Source organism: Elephas maximus, chromosome 8, assembly GCF_024166365.1.
Source record: "Elephas maximus indicus isolate mEleMax1 chromosome 8, mEleMax1 primary haplotype, whole genome shotgun sequence".
Lineage (NCBI taxonomy): Eukaryota > Metazoa > Chordata > Mammalia > Proboscidea > Elephantidae > Elephas > Elephas maximus.
In genome coordinates, this window is record NC_064826.1 from 44,038,982 (window position 1) to 44,056,460 (window position 17,479).

The 17,479-nt window shown below is 43.3% G+C and overlaps 1 protein-coding gene across 10 annotated transcripts in view; it reads left to right on the forward strand.

Annotated features, from left to right (window-relative positions):
* The window catches only part of ATXN7L1 (ataxin 7 like 1), a 286,145-nt gene that overhangs the window by 255,176 nt on the left and 13,490 nt on the right, over window positions 1–17,479 (forward strand). For all 10 annotated transcript variants that reach the window (XM_049894455.1, XM_049894456.1, XM_049894459.1 and 7 more), the window contains 4 exons: window positions 1,672–1,754; window positions 2,609–2,865; window positions 12,387–12,579; window positions 16,566–16,687. In XM_049894455.1, the coding sequence (XP_049750412.1) occupies window positions 1,672–1,754; window positions 2,609–2,865; window positions 12,387–12,579; window positions 16,566–16,687 (655 nt within the window). The remainder of the gene's footprint in view (window positions 1–1,671; window positions 1,755–2,608; window positions 2,866–12,386; window positions 12,580–16,565; window positions 16,688–17,479) is intronic.

Sequence of the window (17,479 nt, forward strand, 5' to 3'; positions counted from 1 at the left end):
ATCCATGCCAGATAGTCTGGGGCCTGGTGCCTTTGCTTCTTGTTGGGCAGGGAGGGCTTATAGAAAACAGGCATCTCCAAGCCTACCAGTTTTCTGTTCTTAAAAATGAAGCTAAACAAAGAAGACAAAAGTGAAAACAGAGATGGGGCGGGGGGGCATTTTGGTAGCCAACTAGGGAATCTGTCTTGAATATAAGAATGGTTTTATTGCATACATCATCACCACAACCACCCCATGACCCCAAACTTTTTTCTCTTTTTGCAAATGAAACTCATTATTTATTATATTCAGAGTTTACTGCATCAATTTCAGACAGTTTTTCAGGCTAGGTATCCTCGTTTTAATTTGCACCCATTCAGTCTCTTTTTTTTAGTCTCTTAATGTTGCTCCACCAAGCTTCCCTAGACCCCAACCCACCAACACCACTACCAGTCTCCCAACCTTCCCAGAAGAGCTTGTCAATAGCTCAGGTATTTGTTGGGTGCCTTCCAGAGAGGACACAGGCCAGCTGAGAGGGGGACTGTAAAGTTTCAAGGGTTATTAAAAGATTCCTTCACATCCCCTCACCTTCCAGGTAAAGAGGGCACTTCTGTAATTACAGGGATAAGGGAGCCACGATGTGCGGAAAAAGAACATATTCCTTAAAAGTAACCTCCATGGACAATCCAGTTGGAAGGCAGGAGCTTGGGAAAGCCTGGCCTCCCTACATGGCCATCATTCATCCCAAGGGTACAGCCACCCTGTCTGAGCCTCATTTGGAATGTCAGGCCCAGGACTGGGGACAGAGCGAGCTGTGAGATTAGTAGGCCTTGTCCTTTCTGCAGTTTGCTCTCAACTACTAACCTAAAGGTTGGCAGTTTCAACCCACCCAGTGGTGTTGCAGAAGAGAGGCCTGAAAGCCAAGAAAACTCTATAGAGCAGTTCTACTATATAACACATGGGTTGCCATGAGTTGGAATAGACTCAACAGCAACGAGTTTGGGTTTTTTGGTTCTTTCTGCACCTTCAGCATCAGACACACATAAGAAACACACCTATATTTTCCCTTTTTTCTGCTATGACACCCCCAAAATGTCCCTGAGTCAGGTAAACGGTCTTCTGACCAGTGAGGCTGTGTGGAAAGCCTTGTGACGAGGACTTTGCAAAGCTTGAGGGAAGCAGGTCACACCGACATGTCAAGGAACAGTCTTCTGTTTAAGTGGCCCAAACTAGCAGGAAGGTGGGGGTTGGGGGGGAATGGATGTATTCCTGGAGCAGCTCTGGAAAAAGTGACCCTCCAGCCTCAGGTGGCTCTCCCTGGGCTGCAGCCAGCTTTGCCCAAAGTGCCAAGTACCTGGGGAACCATTTCAAGTAAAATAAACTGTCACAGCAGCAGCACGGCTCCTTCTCCCGTGCCCCATGCTCGCCCCCACCCCTGCCCCTGTGCTTGGTGCTGCATTCTGCATCCCTGCTGGACTCGGGACTCTGGGTTCACAGGGGAACACCATTTTCCTCTGAGCGGTTCTTGAAGCAGTTTAGCAGCCGGTTGGAAAAAGAAAAAAAAAAAAAACAGATTGCCTAACAATGTCTCACTTGTTGGTGCAAATGTGCATTTTTTTTTTTTTTGTGTAGTCTTAATGCCAAATCCTATTTAGTCTCCTTCTTATATTTTTTGTTTGTTTCTTAAACCAGAGAGAGAATTTGACCCAAATAAACACTGTGGAGTATTGGATCCCGAGACAAAGAAACCTTGCACAAGATCCCTCACCTGCAAGGTATTTCTCTTTCCATAAAAAATACTTCCTGCTCTCGCTGGGGCCTTTGTCGAAATGTTTGCATGCCACTCTCTGCACACGGCAGGGTGTGGAACCTCGACATGACCCCCAGCTGTTCTTTGTAAGGGAAATGCTTTCTTCTCTTCCATGGCAGCAGAGTGCCTGCCTCGAGCTGGCTGGCTTTTTAAGAAGGAAAAAAAAAAATAGGCTTCCCCTGTTACTTGTGAGGCCAGACAGTAAATTGTATTTATAGGCACTCACAGGCGGTTCTAAACCCTGCTACAGTTTAATGTATGCAGGAGCGGCGGTGGCGGCAGCGGCAGCAGCAGCGCCTTGGAAGGAGGGGAGGATGATATGCCGCGCCCCTGATCCAGCCACACAGGGTGGCCAGGGGAAGAGCGGACCCCGGGCGGCCGCCATTGGGTAGCCCCAGCCCCTTATCTCATACTGAACTGCTAGTGCTTCTTGGGATCAGGCTGTGGCCTTCTCCGCTTGGTGGCTCTGTTTGTCTGGGCCACATCCAGCCTCCTGCCTGCACCTGGATTAACTCTAGCATCCCCGCGTGGCTGCCTTTCATCAGAGAGGCTTTGATGGGTTCTGCGCTGAAGCTCGTCACCTTATGCCAATTTCTGGAGGAAGCTTTGGCTTCTTAACGCCAGGAGCGTAGGGCATGGTTGTGTTTGTGTGGTCACTGCCTCTTCGGAGCCACAGCACAGGAGCTGATGCCTGAAGTTGACTGACTTGTCACGCACCTCTAAATGCCCATGAATTGCTGTTTCTGAGATGGAGGGCCTGGGGAAGCAGGTTTATGTGCTGATCAAAGAGGCTGTGCTTTTCATCTCTCTTCTCCTTAGACACACTCGCTAAGCCATCGGAGGGCAGTCCCAGGCCGGAAAAAGCAATTTGACCTCCTTCTGGCAGAACACAAAGCCAAGTCCCGGGAAAAAGAAGTTAAAGATAAAGAGCATCTCCTGACTTCTGCAAGGGAAATACTTCCATGCCAGTCAGGGCCAGCACAGGAGTCCCTTCCTGGATCTTCAGGGAACTCTGGGCCAGAATCTAAAGTCGCATCCCCTGCAAAATCCAGGCCTCCCAACTCCGTACTTCCTAGGTAAGTCCCACTGTGGTGGTAATAGCTCTGAGCCCTTGGTCAAGTTACTTGCCCTTGTTGGGGTGTGCACAGTCAGATCATGTGTTAAATGGAAATCATAATCGTTCTACCTCATGAGGCTGTTGTGAAGTTTAAATGAGATCATGTGCACAAGGCGCTCACCCCAGTGCCTGCCGCATAACATTCAACACATTTTAGCTGCTCTCATCATTATCAGTGTCGTCACCATTGCCATCATCATCCTTTATGGTAGACCTCAGTATCCACAGTAGGTGTTTCTGCAAAGCAAGAAAACCAAAGCCAAACCAGTTGCCATGGAGTGGATTCCAACTCATGGCATCCCCATGTGTTGCAGAGTAGAACTGTGCTTCATAGGGTTTTCAATGGCTGTAATCTTTCAAAAATAGATCACCAGGCCTTCCTTCTGAGGTGCCTCTGGAAGGGTTCAAACTGCCAACCTTTCAGTTAGTAGCCAGCCCTTAACCATTAATTATGCAGCGACTCCTTACCAAGCAAGGCTGAAGTAAATACCTAGAAGGATGACGCATCAGCCACCAGGAGACTTTCTGGAACCTGAGTTTTCATATTAAAGTTTCCTAGAGCAGGGAATAGCAAAAACCTGGGTAGGTGAGCGGCCAGCACACCTCGGGCTGGTTGGGCCATGCTAGCGCATTTACCTCAACATGTTGTAAATTTCTTCTACAACTCTCCTGTGAGCAGGATTAAGGGGAAATTGGCATAACAGACTCCTTGTCCTCACAGTTCCCTCTGCACAAAGAAAGCTGCTCTTCTGAGCCACTTGTTTGGGCTTTTATTTGGTTGTCCTGGACAGAAAGGAAAGAATAGAAAACAGAGAATCAAAATCTATTTAAAGCCCACCTTTGTCTGTTTTGATGGACAGTGGGATGCTGTATTGAGCAGCAGACTAATTTCCATGTAGTCAGACAGGGAACCATTCATCTGAAGATATTTATTGAGTGGTAATTGCTCTGTAAGCTGGGTATTCTGTTAGGTGCTTTCAGGCAGGGATATGGAGATAAATCAAACTAGACCCTGCTCTTCAGGAATTTAGAGTTTAGAAAACAAGATAAGACCCAAATATCCAGAACTTTGATAAAAAGGAAGCATTAGTAATACTCTGAGAAGTATTATCCAATGATACTGAGTATATCGTGTGAGTGTCAAAGAGTAATCGTCCAAAGCAAGTACTAATTTAGAGAACATAGTTATAAAAGGTGGGGATGATTTTGAAAGCAAAAACAAATTCTCACCCTTGGCCCTTCCACTTTGGTGTGAGCCTGACCAGTTTGACACCCAGAGTCCCTCTGTGGGAATCGCCAATCTCAGCTTCAGGCTTTCAGAGAGGACATGGTCACATGGAATTGCCACCCCCATACATTCCATCATCATAACCATTGTTATGTCACTGTCATCCAGTTACACCTACTTCCTCGCTGCCCCTGATTTGAGATCATTTTATAATTACTTCTTACTCTAATGCAGATATGGATTAAGGATATTACCCTTGCTTTAGAGTTGAAGGAAACCCTGGTAGCATAGTGGTTAAGTGCTACAGCTGTTAACCAAGAGGTTGGCAGTTCGAATCTGCCAGGTGCTCCTTGGAAACCCTATGGGGCAGTTATACTCTCCTACAGGGTCGCTATGAGTCGGAATCTATTCGACGGCAGTGGGTTTGGTGGGGTTTTGGTTTAGAGCTGAATATAATTCTGTCCCAAACTTTCTGGAAGGGGCTTCAATTTTATATACAGTGGTTTCCAAACTTTTTTTTTTTCCTTTAACTCTACAACATTTTCATTCCAACAAAATCTTACATGAAACCCAGTACAAAATCAGATATGCCTCCTCCTGAAGCCAGCGCAGCCCTGCTGTCCTCACACGGAGCCCTTTCTCCTCCAGGACCCCTGGAGGAATTACTTCAAATTCCCCAAGGATTCCAGGGAACCCCATTTGAAAACCGTCTTTTTATTTTCCATTTCCCCATCTATTTTTAAAAATATATTTTTATTTTAGTGAAAGGGTACACAGCCAAAGATACACCTGTCAGCAATTTCTACATGTACAATTGAGTGACATTGGTTACATTCTTCAAGTTGTACTTCCATTCTTGCTACCCTTTTCCACATTATCCTACCACCGTTATCTTAAACTCACTGCCCCCTAAGCTTCCCATCCAACTGCTCAAGTTGTCGTTGTCAATTTGATCTACATAGAAAATTCTTTAAAAGAGCACAATGCTCAAAAGAGACATACTTTACTAATTAAAATAAGCTCTTTTTGGTTTAGAGAAGACTTCAGGGGATGATTTTGGCTTAAGGTTTAAAGTTTAAAGATTATCTCAGGGCAGTAGTTTCGGGGGCTCTCTATCTATTTTTGACTGATGGAGGCACTTCTCACCCAAGCAGCAGACCATGACTGAACAGCCTTTTAAAAAACCAAAAAACATACAACAGGAAGTAGAACTTTATGGAGCTCCTTTCTCCTCTTTTTGGTTTAATATTCAAGGGGATGTTTGCATGCACATGGAGAATATTTGCCAGGTATTTATGTTCTCTTGGGGAGGCTGAAGAAAGGGGAAGGTGAGGTTAATTAGCAAAAAGAATGTCTTTGGAAAGGAAGGGGAAAGGCACAGGAGCGCATTGCAAACATTAGTAATGATGATTTTTTAAGGGATGGTAAGGTACCAAAAAACTCAGAGGAAAGTTAATGGAGAATAACACATTCTTTCAGTTGTTTTAGGTTAGGCTGAGACCCCATGCAATCAGGGGCTGAAAAGGCATGATGAGAGTTTAATGTTGTAATTGTGTAAAACTTACAATAACTTGTATTTTACTCATACTAATGATATACATAATAGATATTTTATCCACAACTATATATAATTAGCAAAAATAGCTATAGATACATGAATGGAATTATTGTAATCCTTCCCAATTGCACATTCCCTTTATAAGAAATGCTAACATATTGTGAATTTATTTCTTACATACCTTTGCTGTTAACTTTGAAAGTATTTCAGTTCTCGTATTCTTGAATTGCAACCCATTCTTGTCAGAGATTTTTATAAAGGAACTTGGGTCTAGAATTAGAAAAGCTTGAAAAGTTATATAACAAGGGTTGGAGCAGGATTTGAAGAGCAAATCTCAACTCCGTTCTTACTAACTAGATAAGCTTGGTCATGTTTCTTAACCTCTCTAGATTGCTCATCTGTAAAATGGAGATAAGAATTAAGTGAGATAAAGTACCAACCACATAATAAGCATTCAGTTAATGGTAGCTGTTGTAAGTGGCAGTGGTCTTCAATGGGAAAGCAATGGGAGTCCGTGAAGGCCTTGGTGCTGCCTGAGTTCCATATGCCCACCCTCCATCTGCCTCTAACCTGCAGGCCCTTGAACAGCATACCCATATGTTCTTGTTTCTTTGTCCCCAGTGCAAAGAGGACGCATTGCCAGCCCCAGAGAGCCCGAGGGCCAACCCCTCAGGGCTTTGTTGGAAAGGAAGTGTGGGCAGAAGGTCAAGTTAGGCTCTAACAGGTCAGGCTCTGGCCCTTGGGAAGGTAGGCAGTTGGGCCATGGAAGGCAGTGCCATACCCCTTTGCATTGTAGAAGCTCACACTTCTACTCTTATACATAAAATGGCAAAATCCAATGAACTTTAGACTGACAGAGGCAGCAGGGAGAGAGGCGGGTTCTAACACCTGAAAAGGGGGCAGGGATGAATCTGGAGCAAAAGCAACTTCAGTTCTTGACCACTGAGGTAGGGTCATTGCCAAACCTCAAGCCATTTCTCTCCATGACTTATGCTCATCCTGTGCATTTTCTTCATCCATTTCCCACGTATAGGGGGCTTTGTAGTCAAGCAGACAGGTTCAAGTCTCATTTTTCTGCCTCTTATTAGTTTTGCAATTAATTTTTCCTCATCTAAGAAATGTACATAATAATTACACTCACCTAAGGCAGTAAAGTCCCAAAAAGGTTGGTGGTTTGAACCCACTCAGAGGCACCACGGAAGTCAGCCCTGGTGATCTGCTTCCAAGATCACAGCCTTGAAAACTGTATGGACCAGTTCTACTCTGCACACACAGGGCTGCCAACAACAAAGGCAGTAGGTAGCTTGGATGAGAAAATGTACGTGACATGCCTGGCACATAGTAGAGACTCAATCAAAGTCAATGGACTTTTGCTCTCTTTCCCAAAGAACTCACACAGACTGGTGCTCACGCATCCTCAAAGTGGTAGGAGTGGGGACTTTCTCTAAGTTTCCCTGAGTGGAACCGGGCAGGGATCTATCATCATATACGTTTCTTTAGACCAGGCTGACATAAGGAGAGGAGAGGAGTGATGTAGTATTGAGAAAGGGTGGATGACAGCTAAACAAACTGACTTTCTCAACACTTCGTCATGACCTGTTCCCATTCCACATCACTCCTCGCCAAAGCCCTGCTTTTTCAAAGACACAGGCTGGTTCCAGCGAACTCCTTCTCTGCAGATCCCACCTTGGAGTACACCTATCATAGCTGGAAGGTCCTGAAGGCACCCAGCACTGCACTATCTCCAGGAGGATGCACACCTCCTGAGGAAAACTAGCCTAAAAAGGAAAACAGTTTGGAGCTTCTCCTTCTGCATGTGCATGTACGCACGTGTGCACACAATCACACATTCATGTTTCTGCTTTTGCTCTCAGAGCACACCACTTCCAGGCTCGGCTTTCCTCTCCAAGGTTCTCTTCCCCTCATATCCTTGCCTCTTTAATCTGGCAACTGGAACTTACCATTGAGTACTTCCACCATTTTCTTTCCTTGTATCCTTAAACAACTTTTTTTTTTTTTTTTTTTTTTGGTCAAAGTAATTTAGGCACGTAGTTCAAAAATCAAACAGTACTAAAAGACCTAGAGTACTAAAAGTCCTGCCATCCTTAAACATCGTCTTACCCTCTCTGTTAGAGCGCCTCTTTCCTCAATTCCATGCCTTCCTCTTTCTTACTTTGCTCTCTTACTGTGATGGAGTATCTCCTCGGTTAACTTCCTGTGAAAAGCTGCATGGGAGGTCAATTTTTGAAATCTTGCCTACCTGAAAATGTTTTTATTCTACCCTCACACTTAATTGATAGTCTCTCTGAGGGTATAACTCTAGAATGAAAATCATTTCCTCTGCAGAATGTTGAAGGCATTTTTCCATTGATTTCTAGCATCAAATGTTTTTATTGAGAAATGTAATTTCACTCTCATTTTTATTTCTTTGCACATGATTGGTTTTTATCTCTGAAACCTGGGCTCCGAACTTTCACAGTGATGACTTTCGATGTGGGTCTTTTTTCATTCCTTGAGCTGGGTATTCAGTAGATCCTTTCAATCTGGAAAAACCTGTCCTTACCTAGGATATTTTCATGTGTTACGTCTTGGATAATTTTCTCCCCACCATTGTTTTTATCCTGTCTTACTTGCCTTCCTATTGCTTGGATGTTGAACCTCTTCACTGATCTTTTAGTTCTCTCCCTTTCCTCTTTACTGCTGTTGTCTAATTCTTAGTCTCCTTGTCGTGTTTTCTAATTTTGTTTTACTTTATCTTCAGAAGTGTATGTGGAATATTCAATTTATCATATACTTTTTTTTTCAGATTTGTACTTTTTATATATTTTTAATAGATTTTAATTTTTAGAACAGTTTTAGGTTTATGCAAATAAATGTACAGAAAATAGAGTTCCCATGTATCCCCTCCCCGCCCCGTACGTTGTTTCTCCTATTAACAGCTTGCATCCCTGTGGTACATTTGTTACAACTGGTAGCCCAATGTTGATAAATTATTATTAACTAACTTCCACGGTTTACATCAGGGTTCAGTCTTTGTGTTGTATAGTTCTGTGGGTTTTGACAAATGCATCATGCCATGTGTCCACCATTAGAGATGATGAGCTTTTACGCTTTTTAGGATCTCATTCTTTTTCTGATTGTTTCTTCTTTATAATACCCTGCAAGACACTGTCATTTTGCAGAGGTAATACCATCTCTAATACTTTTTTAGTTTTTCCCCTTTCCTTCATTATCTTCATTTCCTCCAGATTTGTTTCATTTATGTGTTCAGGTGGTGGATGTTTGGTTGGTCAATCTCATGTTGGAGATGCTTCAGGAATGTTTGGTGATCTCTAATCATCCATATTTAGAAGAGAGGCTCCAACAGGCTGATTGGAAATATGTGTGTGGGACATCAGGTCACCAATCAGCCTTTTGTTTGGAGAATTCAGAAAAGGCAAGATCTGGTAGCCTTTTCTCTGAGGCCATTCAGTTTCTCAAAGAAAGAATCCTGCGTGGTGTGGGGAGTGGTGATATGCCTGGCTATGGGCATTCTAGGAGCAGGGGTCGGGGAAAGCGACTAAGGATAGTCTGTAGTCACCCTGTCTCCAGCCCTGTACCTCACTCTTGCTGCAGAGGAAGAAATCATTCTTCTAACAATTTATTAAAATCTTTTGTTCACATTTATATCATTTAGGATGCTTCAGGCACAAGTAGCAGAAGACCTAGACTACCAAAGCCTTACCAAATTAGGAAATTTCTTAACTCCCATGATACAAAATCCAGAGGTAAAGGGGCACAAAGCCCCAAAGGTCAGGGGCTAGCTCTCCTTCTCTCTCCTTCTTTTATTCCACCCTCTTCAGTGTTTTATTTCATCCTCAAAGCTGATAACAAGATGGCTGTAGTGATTCCAGATACATCCAGATGTAACACGGTCCAGATGAAGGTGGGGCCCACTTCTTTGTGTCTCTTTTCAAATAAGAAAAAATCTTTCCGGAAGCTCCTCTATACCAACCCCCCCCCCAAAAAAAAGCCCACTTCCTGTTATTTCTCATACCTGTTTCCGAATCATTATCAATCATTATGAAGATAAATGAAATTTCTTTTACCAGCTTAGTGGTTAAATGGTTGTTGGGAAATCATCTCCATAACCACCGCCATATCTCCTCCCAGTAGCCACTTTCTTACGCATGCCTGCACTACCAGCTCACTTCCTTTTCTTTTTCTTTCATTCTTTTTTTTTTTTACTTTTTATTATGAATTTTTTCTGTGTACAGAAAGTAGAGAGACTAGTGTAATGAACATCCATATACCCATTACCTAGTTTTAACAGTTGTTAATATTTTGCTATATTTGCTTCATCTTTGTTTTTTTGAAGTAAATTGCAGATATCATGACACTTTACCTCTAACGATTCCCAAATGCATCTTTTAAAACCATTTTTCTGTATAACCGTAATACTATTATCACACTTAACAAAATCAGCTGACATTCATCTCTGGCAGGACACGGAGGTCCTATTGTGGTGGGGAAGGGTTCAAAAAAGAGCCTGTTAGGAAGTTTGGAAACAGCTTAAATGTCCATCACTAGAAAATTAGTTAAATAAATTGTGATATACCTGTACTATGGAAAGGAGTCCTGGTGGCACAGTAGTTAAGAGCTCGGCTGTTAACCAAATTGTCGGCAGTTTGAATCCACCAGCCGCTCCTTGGAAACCCTATGGGGCAGTTCAACTCTGTTCTATAGGGTTGCTGTGAGTTGGAATCTACTCACTGGCAACAGGTTTGCTTTTTGGTTGGTTTATGGAACACTATGGAATATTAAAAATGATGATATATTTCTGTATTAATTGACATGGAAAGATTCCTACAACATTGCCAGTTGGGGCAGGGAGGGAAGTATATCTCAAAATACTATGTATAGCGTGGTCCAGTTTTGCTTAGAAATGCACATACATGTGTATGCACAATAAAGAAATCTGGACAGTTGTAAATCAAAATGCTAATAACGCTTGATCTTGGGTGGCAGGATTAAGGATGCTATTTTCTTTCCTTATATGTTTCAGCATTACCTAAATTGTTTTACTATTTCAGTTTTCAGCTATAAGCAGACAATAGCAGTGTTGCCCACAGGGACCACTCTATGGAGATGTGTTCTCTGGACCAAAGGCTTTTAACATGCAAAGCAATGGCATCTTTCTAAGTATGGGAAGGTGACAGTCATTAATAAATTGTCAGACCAAATAGTTCTTGTAACAATGCTGCAAAACTACCCGTGGCTTTATTTTTAAATGACTGTGCTTTTGGAATCTGGCTTGCATTCAGGTATTTGAGACCTATAAAAATTTCAGAGCAAAAGAATCCTGGGTGAAAATGAAAGAGAAGGGTGAGAAATCACAGTGCTGCTTCATGTGACTTGAAGGGGCAGCTTTCAAAGCAGAAAATAAATGTTTCAAAAGACTCCTGATTTTTTTCCCCAAACCTTTTTCTGCCAGTCTTTGCCACCTTTCCCTGGTCAATCACCTAATGAAGGTGGAGAAGTAGTAAAAACTACTTAAGAATTAACAGTGACTGTTTCTCTTCTAACTTACCAACTAATGTGGATATTTTTGTTTGTATTTTCGCCTTTTACTGCTTAGGAAATACATACTGTTGCCTCTTATTGTGACATCGCTTTACCATAAGCCTAGTCATATTTGAAGGAGCCCTGGTGGTGCAACAGTGAAGCGCTTGGCTGCTAACTGAAAGATTGTAGGTTTAAACCCACCCAACAGCTCCTCGGGAGAAGGACCTGGCGATCTGCTTCCATACAGATTACAGCCAAGAAAACCTTATGGGGCAGTTCTACTCTGTAACCTGTGGTGTCACTACGAGTTGAAGATTGGCTCAATGGCACCTAACAACAACAGCCATAAGTGAGATGAGATTGAGTGGATTGTTTTACACACGTGGAATTCATTCATTCCTTCACTCAGAAAAAGATTTCTTCAGCACCTACTATGAGCCAAGCGTGGCAGGCAGTGGTTAAAGCGCCTTGTCAGAAAATGCATTGACATATTCATCCTCAGATGATACAATTAAACTACATGGAGCTTGATATCAAGAAACACATAGCTGTCAGTTGCGAGACTTGTGGGCCCAGCACTGAGACAAAACCTTTTTTTGTGCCAGTCTGTTAACAGTTTCATAAAGTCATAGTTCAGGCAATGAATGTGATTCCTAGAGCTGTCTTTCTTGATCATTCATATTGTGTTGATTGGTTTGAACTTGTTTACCTGGTTGATCTTCCTGTCAGGTTCACCAATGCACATTTCAAAGTGTTTCCACTTTGAAAGGGTAGCAACTAGACATGAATACAAATTATTTAAGTGCAAACGGGCAGATAGTTGTAACTGAATCTATAAACAATAACTTGTCTGTGAAATTAGCTCACTGCCACATTACGTATTTTACACTCAGCTTTCACTGTTGTGGTTTTCTCTGGTACCTTGTCTGAGACAGCAATCAGGACAGAACCTCAGCTCCAGTGGATCACAGAGCTGGTCACTTACTCAGCCTCTTAGCCTTAAGTTTTCCCTTGCGCATATTTGCCATCGACCTGCCCTCCCTGATACATCGAAAAGACTAACAGGGCTGTTTTCCGAGCTTCCTAAAACTGGGTGGATGTTCTTACCTCAGAAATGTTTATTCTGTTTGTTCTCTCCTCTTGCCTTTAGACCATCATCTGCAAATAGCATAAGTAGCAGCGCATCGTCAAATCACAGTGGCTACACTCCAGAACCCCCTCTGGCCCCCGGTGGGGGTGACCTCGCCAGTCGACTGTCCAGTGATGAGGGGGAGATGGACGGAGCTGAGGAATCCGAGAAGTTGGACTGTCAGTTCTCCACACACCATCCCAGACCTCTTGCGGTAGGCCTTACCCGTTTCTTTCTATACTCTCTTTCCTTTTCCCCTGTGCTTTGCAGGCATTTTGTCGGTCGTGCCAGACAGCATGCATTCCTAAGGAGAGGCCGCCAACCACCATGTGTTATCAAAGGCTTACCCTGAGGCCAGTGATTGCCTTAGAAACACCCTTGAAAATCACAGAAGGGAAGGAAAGGACTCCCAACTGATTATAATCCTTTAAACACCTCAGTGTTTGTGGTCCACCTTAAAGCGAGAATACTTGAGAAACGGTGTTTATATAAGTGTACTTGGGAGCTGACCTTCTGGCCTTACGCATCTAAAAATGGAGCCTCTGGTTTCAAGAGTCCGTCTGGCTCACCTGCTCTAGAAACTGTCTGTCTTAGCAGCGTGCCAGATGCCAGCCCTGGTTGGTTCTATGTTTTATTGTGATTAGTAGGGGTGACCATATGGCATCAGAAGTTGGGAGTGTGTGAGTGAGTATGTGTGTGTGTGTGTGTGTGTGTGTGTGTGTGTGTGTGTGTATTGAGGGAGGGAGGAAGCATTTCATGTCAGCATGATTGCTGATTAACCAAAAGGGTATGTTCTTCTCAATTGCTTCAAAGAGTCTGCTTTAACACTTCCTTGAAATCGAGGTGGGAAATATAGGCAGCATTAGCTGGAGGCTTATGTATGTTTTCTGTATAAGCTCTTGAAAAGGGAATGCCTGAAGCCAAATACAGGTGCGTTTGCTCTGGTACCAGCCTGAGCCCTACATGGGCAGCGTAAGTGCAATCAATCCTACATCCACATCAAGATAGAATGAGTGTCTCCTCCTTTTTATCTGTGTGATGAAGGACAAATCCACTTCCTGCTTCTGGGGATGATGGTTACTTGTGGCTCAGCCTCAGCCTCTGCCTCTGCCTCTTGGCCTGTACAGGCATTGTTAGGGACTAGTAAGGATGCCTTTGCCTGCCAGTAATAGCAAACTCAACTCACACAGCTTATGTGCTAAAGTCATTTAACTGTTTCACATAACCAGAAGTCTAGAGCTAGGTGGTTCCAAGGTTGGCTCAACATTTCCACAGTGTCATGGGACTGAAGGAGAGTATCTGGAACCCTGATGGCCATCCCTGCGTGGTCTCAACTGTATCTGTTACAATTCCAATACCACATTCTCACCCAGTACCATCCTAAGCAGGATAGTACAAAAATGGAAAGGGACAGACAGAAGCACCTTCTTCCAAGATGCTGTCTTATGTCAGGGAAACAAATCTTCCTATGAAATCCCCAGCAGACTTCCCCTTACATCTACATTGTCCAAAAATGAGTCACATGCCCACCCCGAGACCAGCTGGGGACAGAGAAGGATGAGAGGGCTGTGACACAGGCTGAAACCAGCCAACCCACCTTCCCTGCCCACTGCTCTGTGTCAGACACCAGAACAAAAGTGTGGGTCTGCTAGCAAGAAAAAGATGGGGACCCAGAATGGGAGAAAAATGTAGAACAAAACTCAAATTCCTAAAAAAAAAAGCTAGACTTTCTAGACCAGTAGAAACTAGAGGAACCTCCAAGACTATCATCCTGGGTACTCTTTGAACTTTGAATTCAAACCACTCCCAGTGGTCACCTATCAGCCAAGAGACCTAACAGTTGACATTTACTATAGACCAAAGACGGAAAGGTAAGGGGGGACAAGGAAACTAGGTTAATGGAAACAGAACAGCTAGAATGCAAATGAGAATGCTGACACATTGTGAAAAGTATAACCAGTGTCACTGAATAATATGTATAGAAATTGCTAAGTGAGAACCTAATTTGCTATGTAAATTTGATCCAAAAATACAGTAAAATATTAAAAAATAATAATTAAAAAAAAAAAGGTGAGGCAGCCACTGATGAGGTTGACAGCCAGAAGGGACAGCCACAGTGTCCGATGGCACGAGAACCTATATTCTGAGGACATGATGTGCCACCTGAGAATAGCAGCCTCTCGGGGCCAGCCAGCGTTGCATGTGTACTGAATTCGATACATAGGTACCAAAGACATAAAGGTGCCTCTGGCATCCAAGTCTGAAACGGAGATGAGGCTGTATCAGAAAGCCAGACTCTAGAGTACATCAAGATGTCTGTCCCAATGAAAAGCTGCCAAGCCACAGAGGATTAGCACAACTCTGGGCCTGGAGTTGTGTGCCCTTAATGTTTTGCTGATTTAAATGGGAAGGCCATAGATTTGTTTCTTTGCTTTATCCTTTCTCTCACGGTCAGTTGATCCATTAAATCATTTTTTGCGATGAACACTCACTCAGTGTGTCTTTAGCAATTGGGATAAAAGAGGAAATGTTGGTCCAGACCTGGAACAGCTCCCATGTGCTGCTGGGAGCCAGTTTCCATACTGGAGAATTGCATTTGTATGTTTTCTTACTTGGTCAGTAAACTCTTAATACGAAGGTATAGAAAAATGCTTTTTATAAGGAGGCAAAGATTTGATGGATGGCAAGATTTTAATGCAAAACCCCCAAAGCACAAGCAAAAACAGAACAAAGGGAAGGTCTTGCATTTCCTCCTGAGAACTATTCCAGAAGGCTGGTTCCAAGAAGGGTTTGTGGAACAAGAGCCAATCCAGCACTGTGTCTGGGATGGAGGCCAGGGAGCTGCTGGGAGGCCTGGAGGAAGGAAGAGAAGCTGCATTTGAGTTATAGAGTCATTTGCAGACTCGCCTGGTCTCTCAACCAGCCAAATGTCACCTTCTCAGAGGCTGCTTCTTGCATTTCTTATCTCCTGGCCTTTATTTTGTCTTAACTTCATAATCAAACATTATTTATTAAACACCTGAATGTTCATATTTCAGCCACATGTTTGAAATGTAGTGTTTATACACTTTGTGGAACCTTGTCTTCCTAGTCCATTCTTTAGCTCATACTCCTATTATCATCATTCTGAGGAGGAGGGAGAGAATAGGGTCCCCAGCCTTTATACATTTAAAATCTAGGCAGGTACATCAGGCACTGTACATAGTGTAAAACAGCCATGCAGTGACCAAGGTGATAGAAAATAAAGTATGCCGTAGGATGTGCTATGGGAGTCAAGCTGGGAAGGTTAGTCAGACGCCAAACTCAAGACCTGTTGCCATGGAGTCGATTCCAACCCATGGCAATCCAGTGTGTTTCAGAGTAGAGCTCCATAGAATTTTCTTGGCTGTAATCTTTACAGAAGCAGATCACCAGTCCTTTTCTTCCGTGGCACCACTGGGTAGGTTCAAACTGCCAACCTTTAGGTTAACAGCCAACCGCAAACCACTTGCACCACCCGGGGACCTTTAATCAGATAAAAGTCATAGACAATGAGAGTCTTCGTTAGGGTACCTAGAGAAGTGTAGAATTGAGACTGGCAGGGAGAAGAAAGAAGGAGACAACAGACAGAGGGAACAGCAGGAGCGAAAGCTCTGAGGTGGTCATGTGTCCTGGGGCCTGAAAGGGCCGATGGGAGGAAGAGATGAGATGGGCACTGGGAGAGAAAGGCATTTAGCCTACTTTGAAGTGAAGTGGCTCTGTTGACATCAGATAGGAAATGTGTGACCGGTTGGCGGAAGACCTTGAACACCAGAACCAGCAGCTCCCGTTGCCATGATGAGAAACAGGGAGCCACAGAGCTCCTGGAGAAGATGGATAATATGGTGAGCAGATGGTGCTAAAAAATCACCCTAGCTGCTGGGAGTTTTTTTTTTTTTTTAGACTATTTTGTTGGCTCAGTCCCAGGAGTAGAGAATTTAGGCCTCAGTGCCATAGAAAATTGAATGCAGCTATTGTTGAGTTATAACGTGAGGTTCTGCAGAAAATCTAGTGCTCCAACTAAAGCACCACAGAAATGTTTTTGGCTTTAGTACTATTTGCTTCTTTATTTTTGAGTAAAATTGTGCCCCTGTGTGTTTTTATGCAAATGTTATTTTCTCTGCATGCTCTGTATTAGCTTATTAACCTGTAATCAAAATTAAAACGTTTTTTCCCTCACAGTTTTGCTCGTTCGGGAGTCGCCTCATGGGACGAGGGTACTATGTGTTTGATAGAAGATGGGATCGTTTTCGATTCGCACTAAACTCCATGGTAGAGAAACACTTGAATTCACAGATGTGGAAGTAAGTGAGCGTGACGGGGTTCTGGGCAATAGAAGGTCAGAGCTGTCCCACAATTATCTAGTCCCTAACTTTCTAAGTAAATGGCAGGGATTGGCTTTTCATTGAACAAAATGGTTCTGAAATCAGGATTCGTGATTAATTCTTAAATGTCAGCTCTTCTTAATGGTTTGCCTATAGCTCTTTAAAAACCTGTATGATGTGTTGTCTGTTTTGCCTTTTGGGGGGATCATTTTTGTGTTGGTAATCTTCTAAACTAAATGAAAATGACATTAGATGAGATCTGGTTTACTTGCTGGTGTGAAAAGGCCTTTTTGTTTCGACTAATAACATCTAAGGATATGAATAATTTGCTTCTGTTTGTGATATGAGCTACACTAACACTAAAGATTTCATAATGGTATGAACGAATTTCTAATTATTTAATGTCCTGTAAACAAATACATCCAGTTGCCAACAGGGCAGATCCTGAGCAATGCTGTGAAGCTGGTTAAGTTTGTCTTTGGCCCTTCCCACCTCTCTAGCAGCCCCTCCTCACCTCTGCTCTTACTTCTTTCTACCCTGAACCCCAGCTTCCTCTAAGGTCCCTTTATTCTCCAACACTCCCCAGTGTACTTACATTTTAATAAAAATAGGGGGTTCAAAAATGAAGGAAGAGACCTTCCTGACTCAGTAAAATGCTGTTGTGAAGGAATGACAAGCCTAGACCCTCTCCACCCACCGCACATAAGCAGCTGCCTTTTCCGCCACTTGAGAATGTAAGGCAAGCCTTGTGGGGACACCCACCCCACCCCC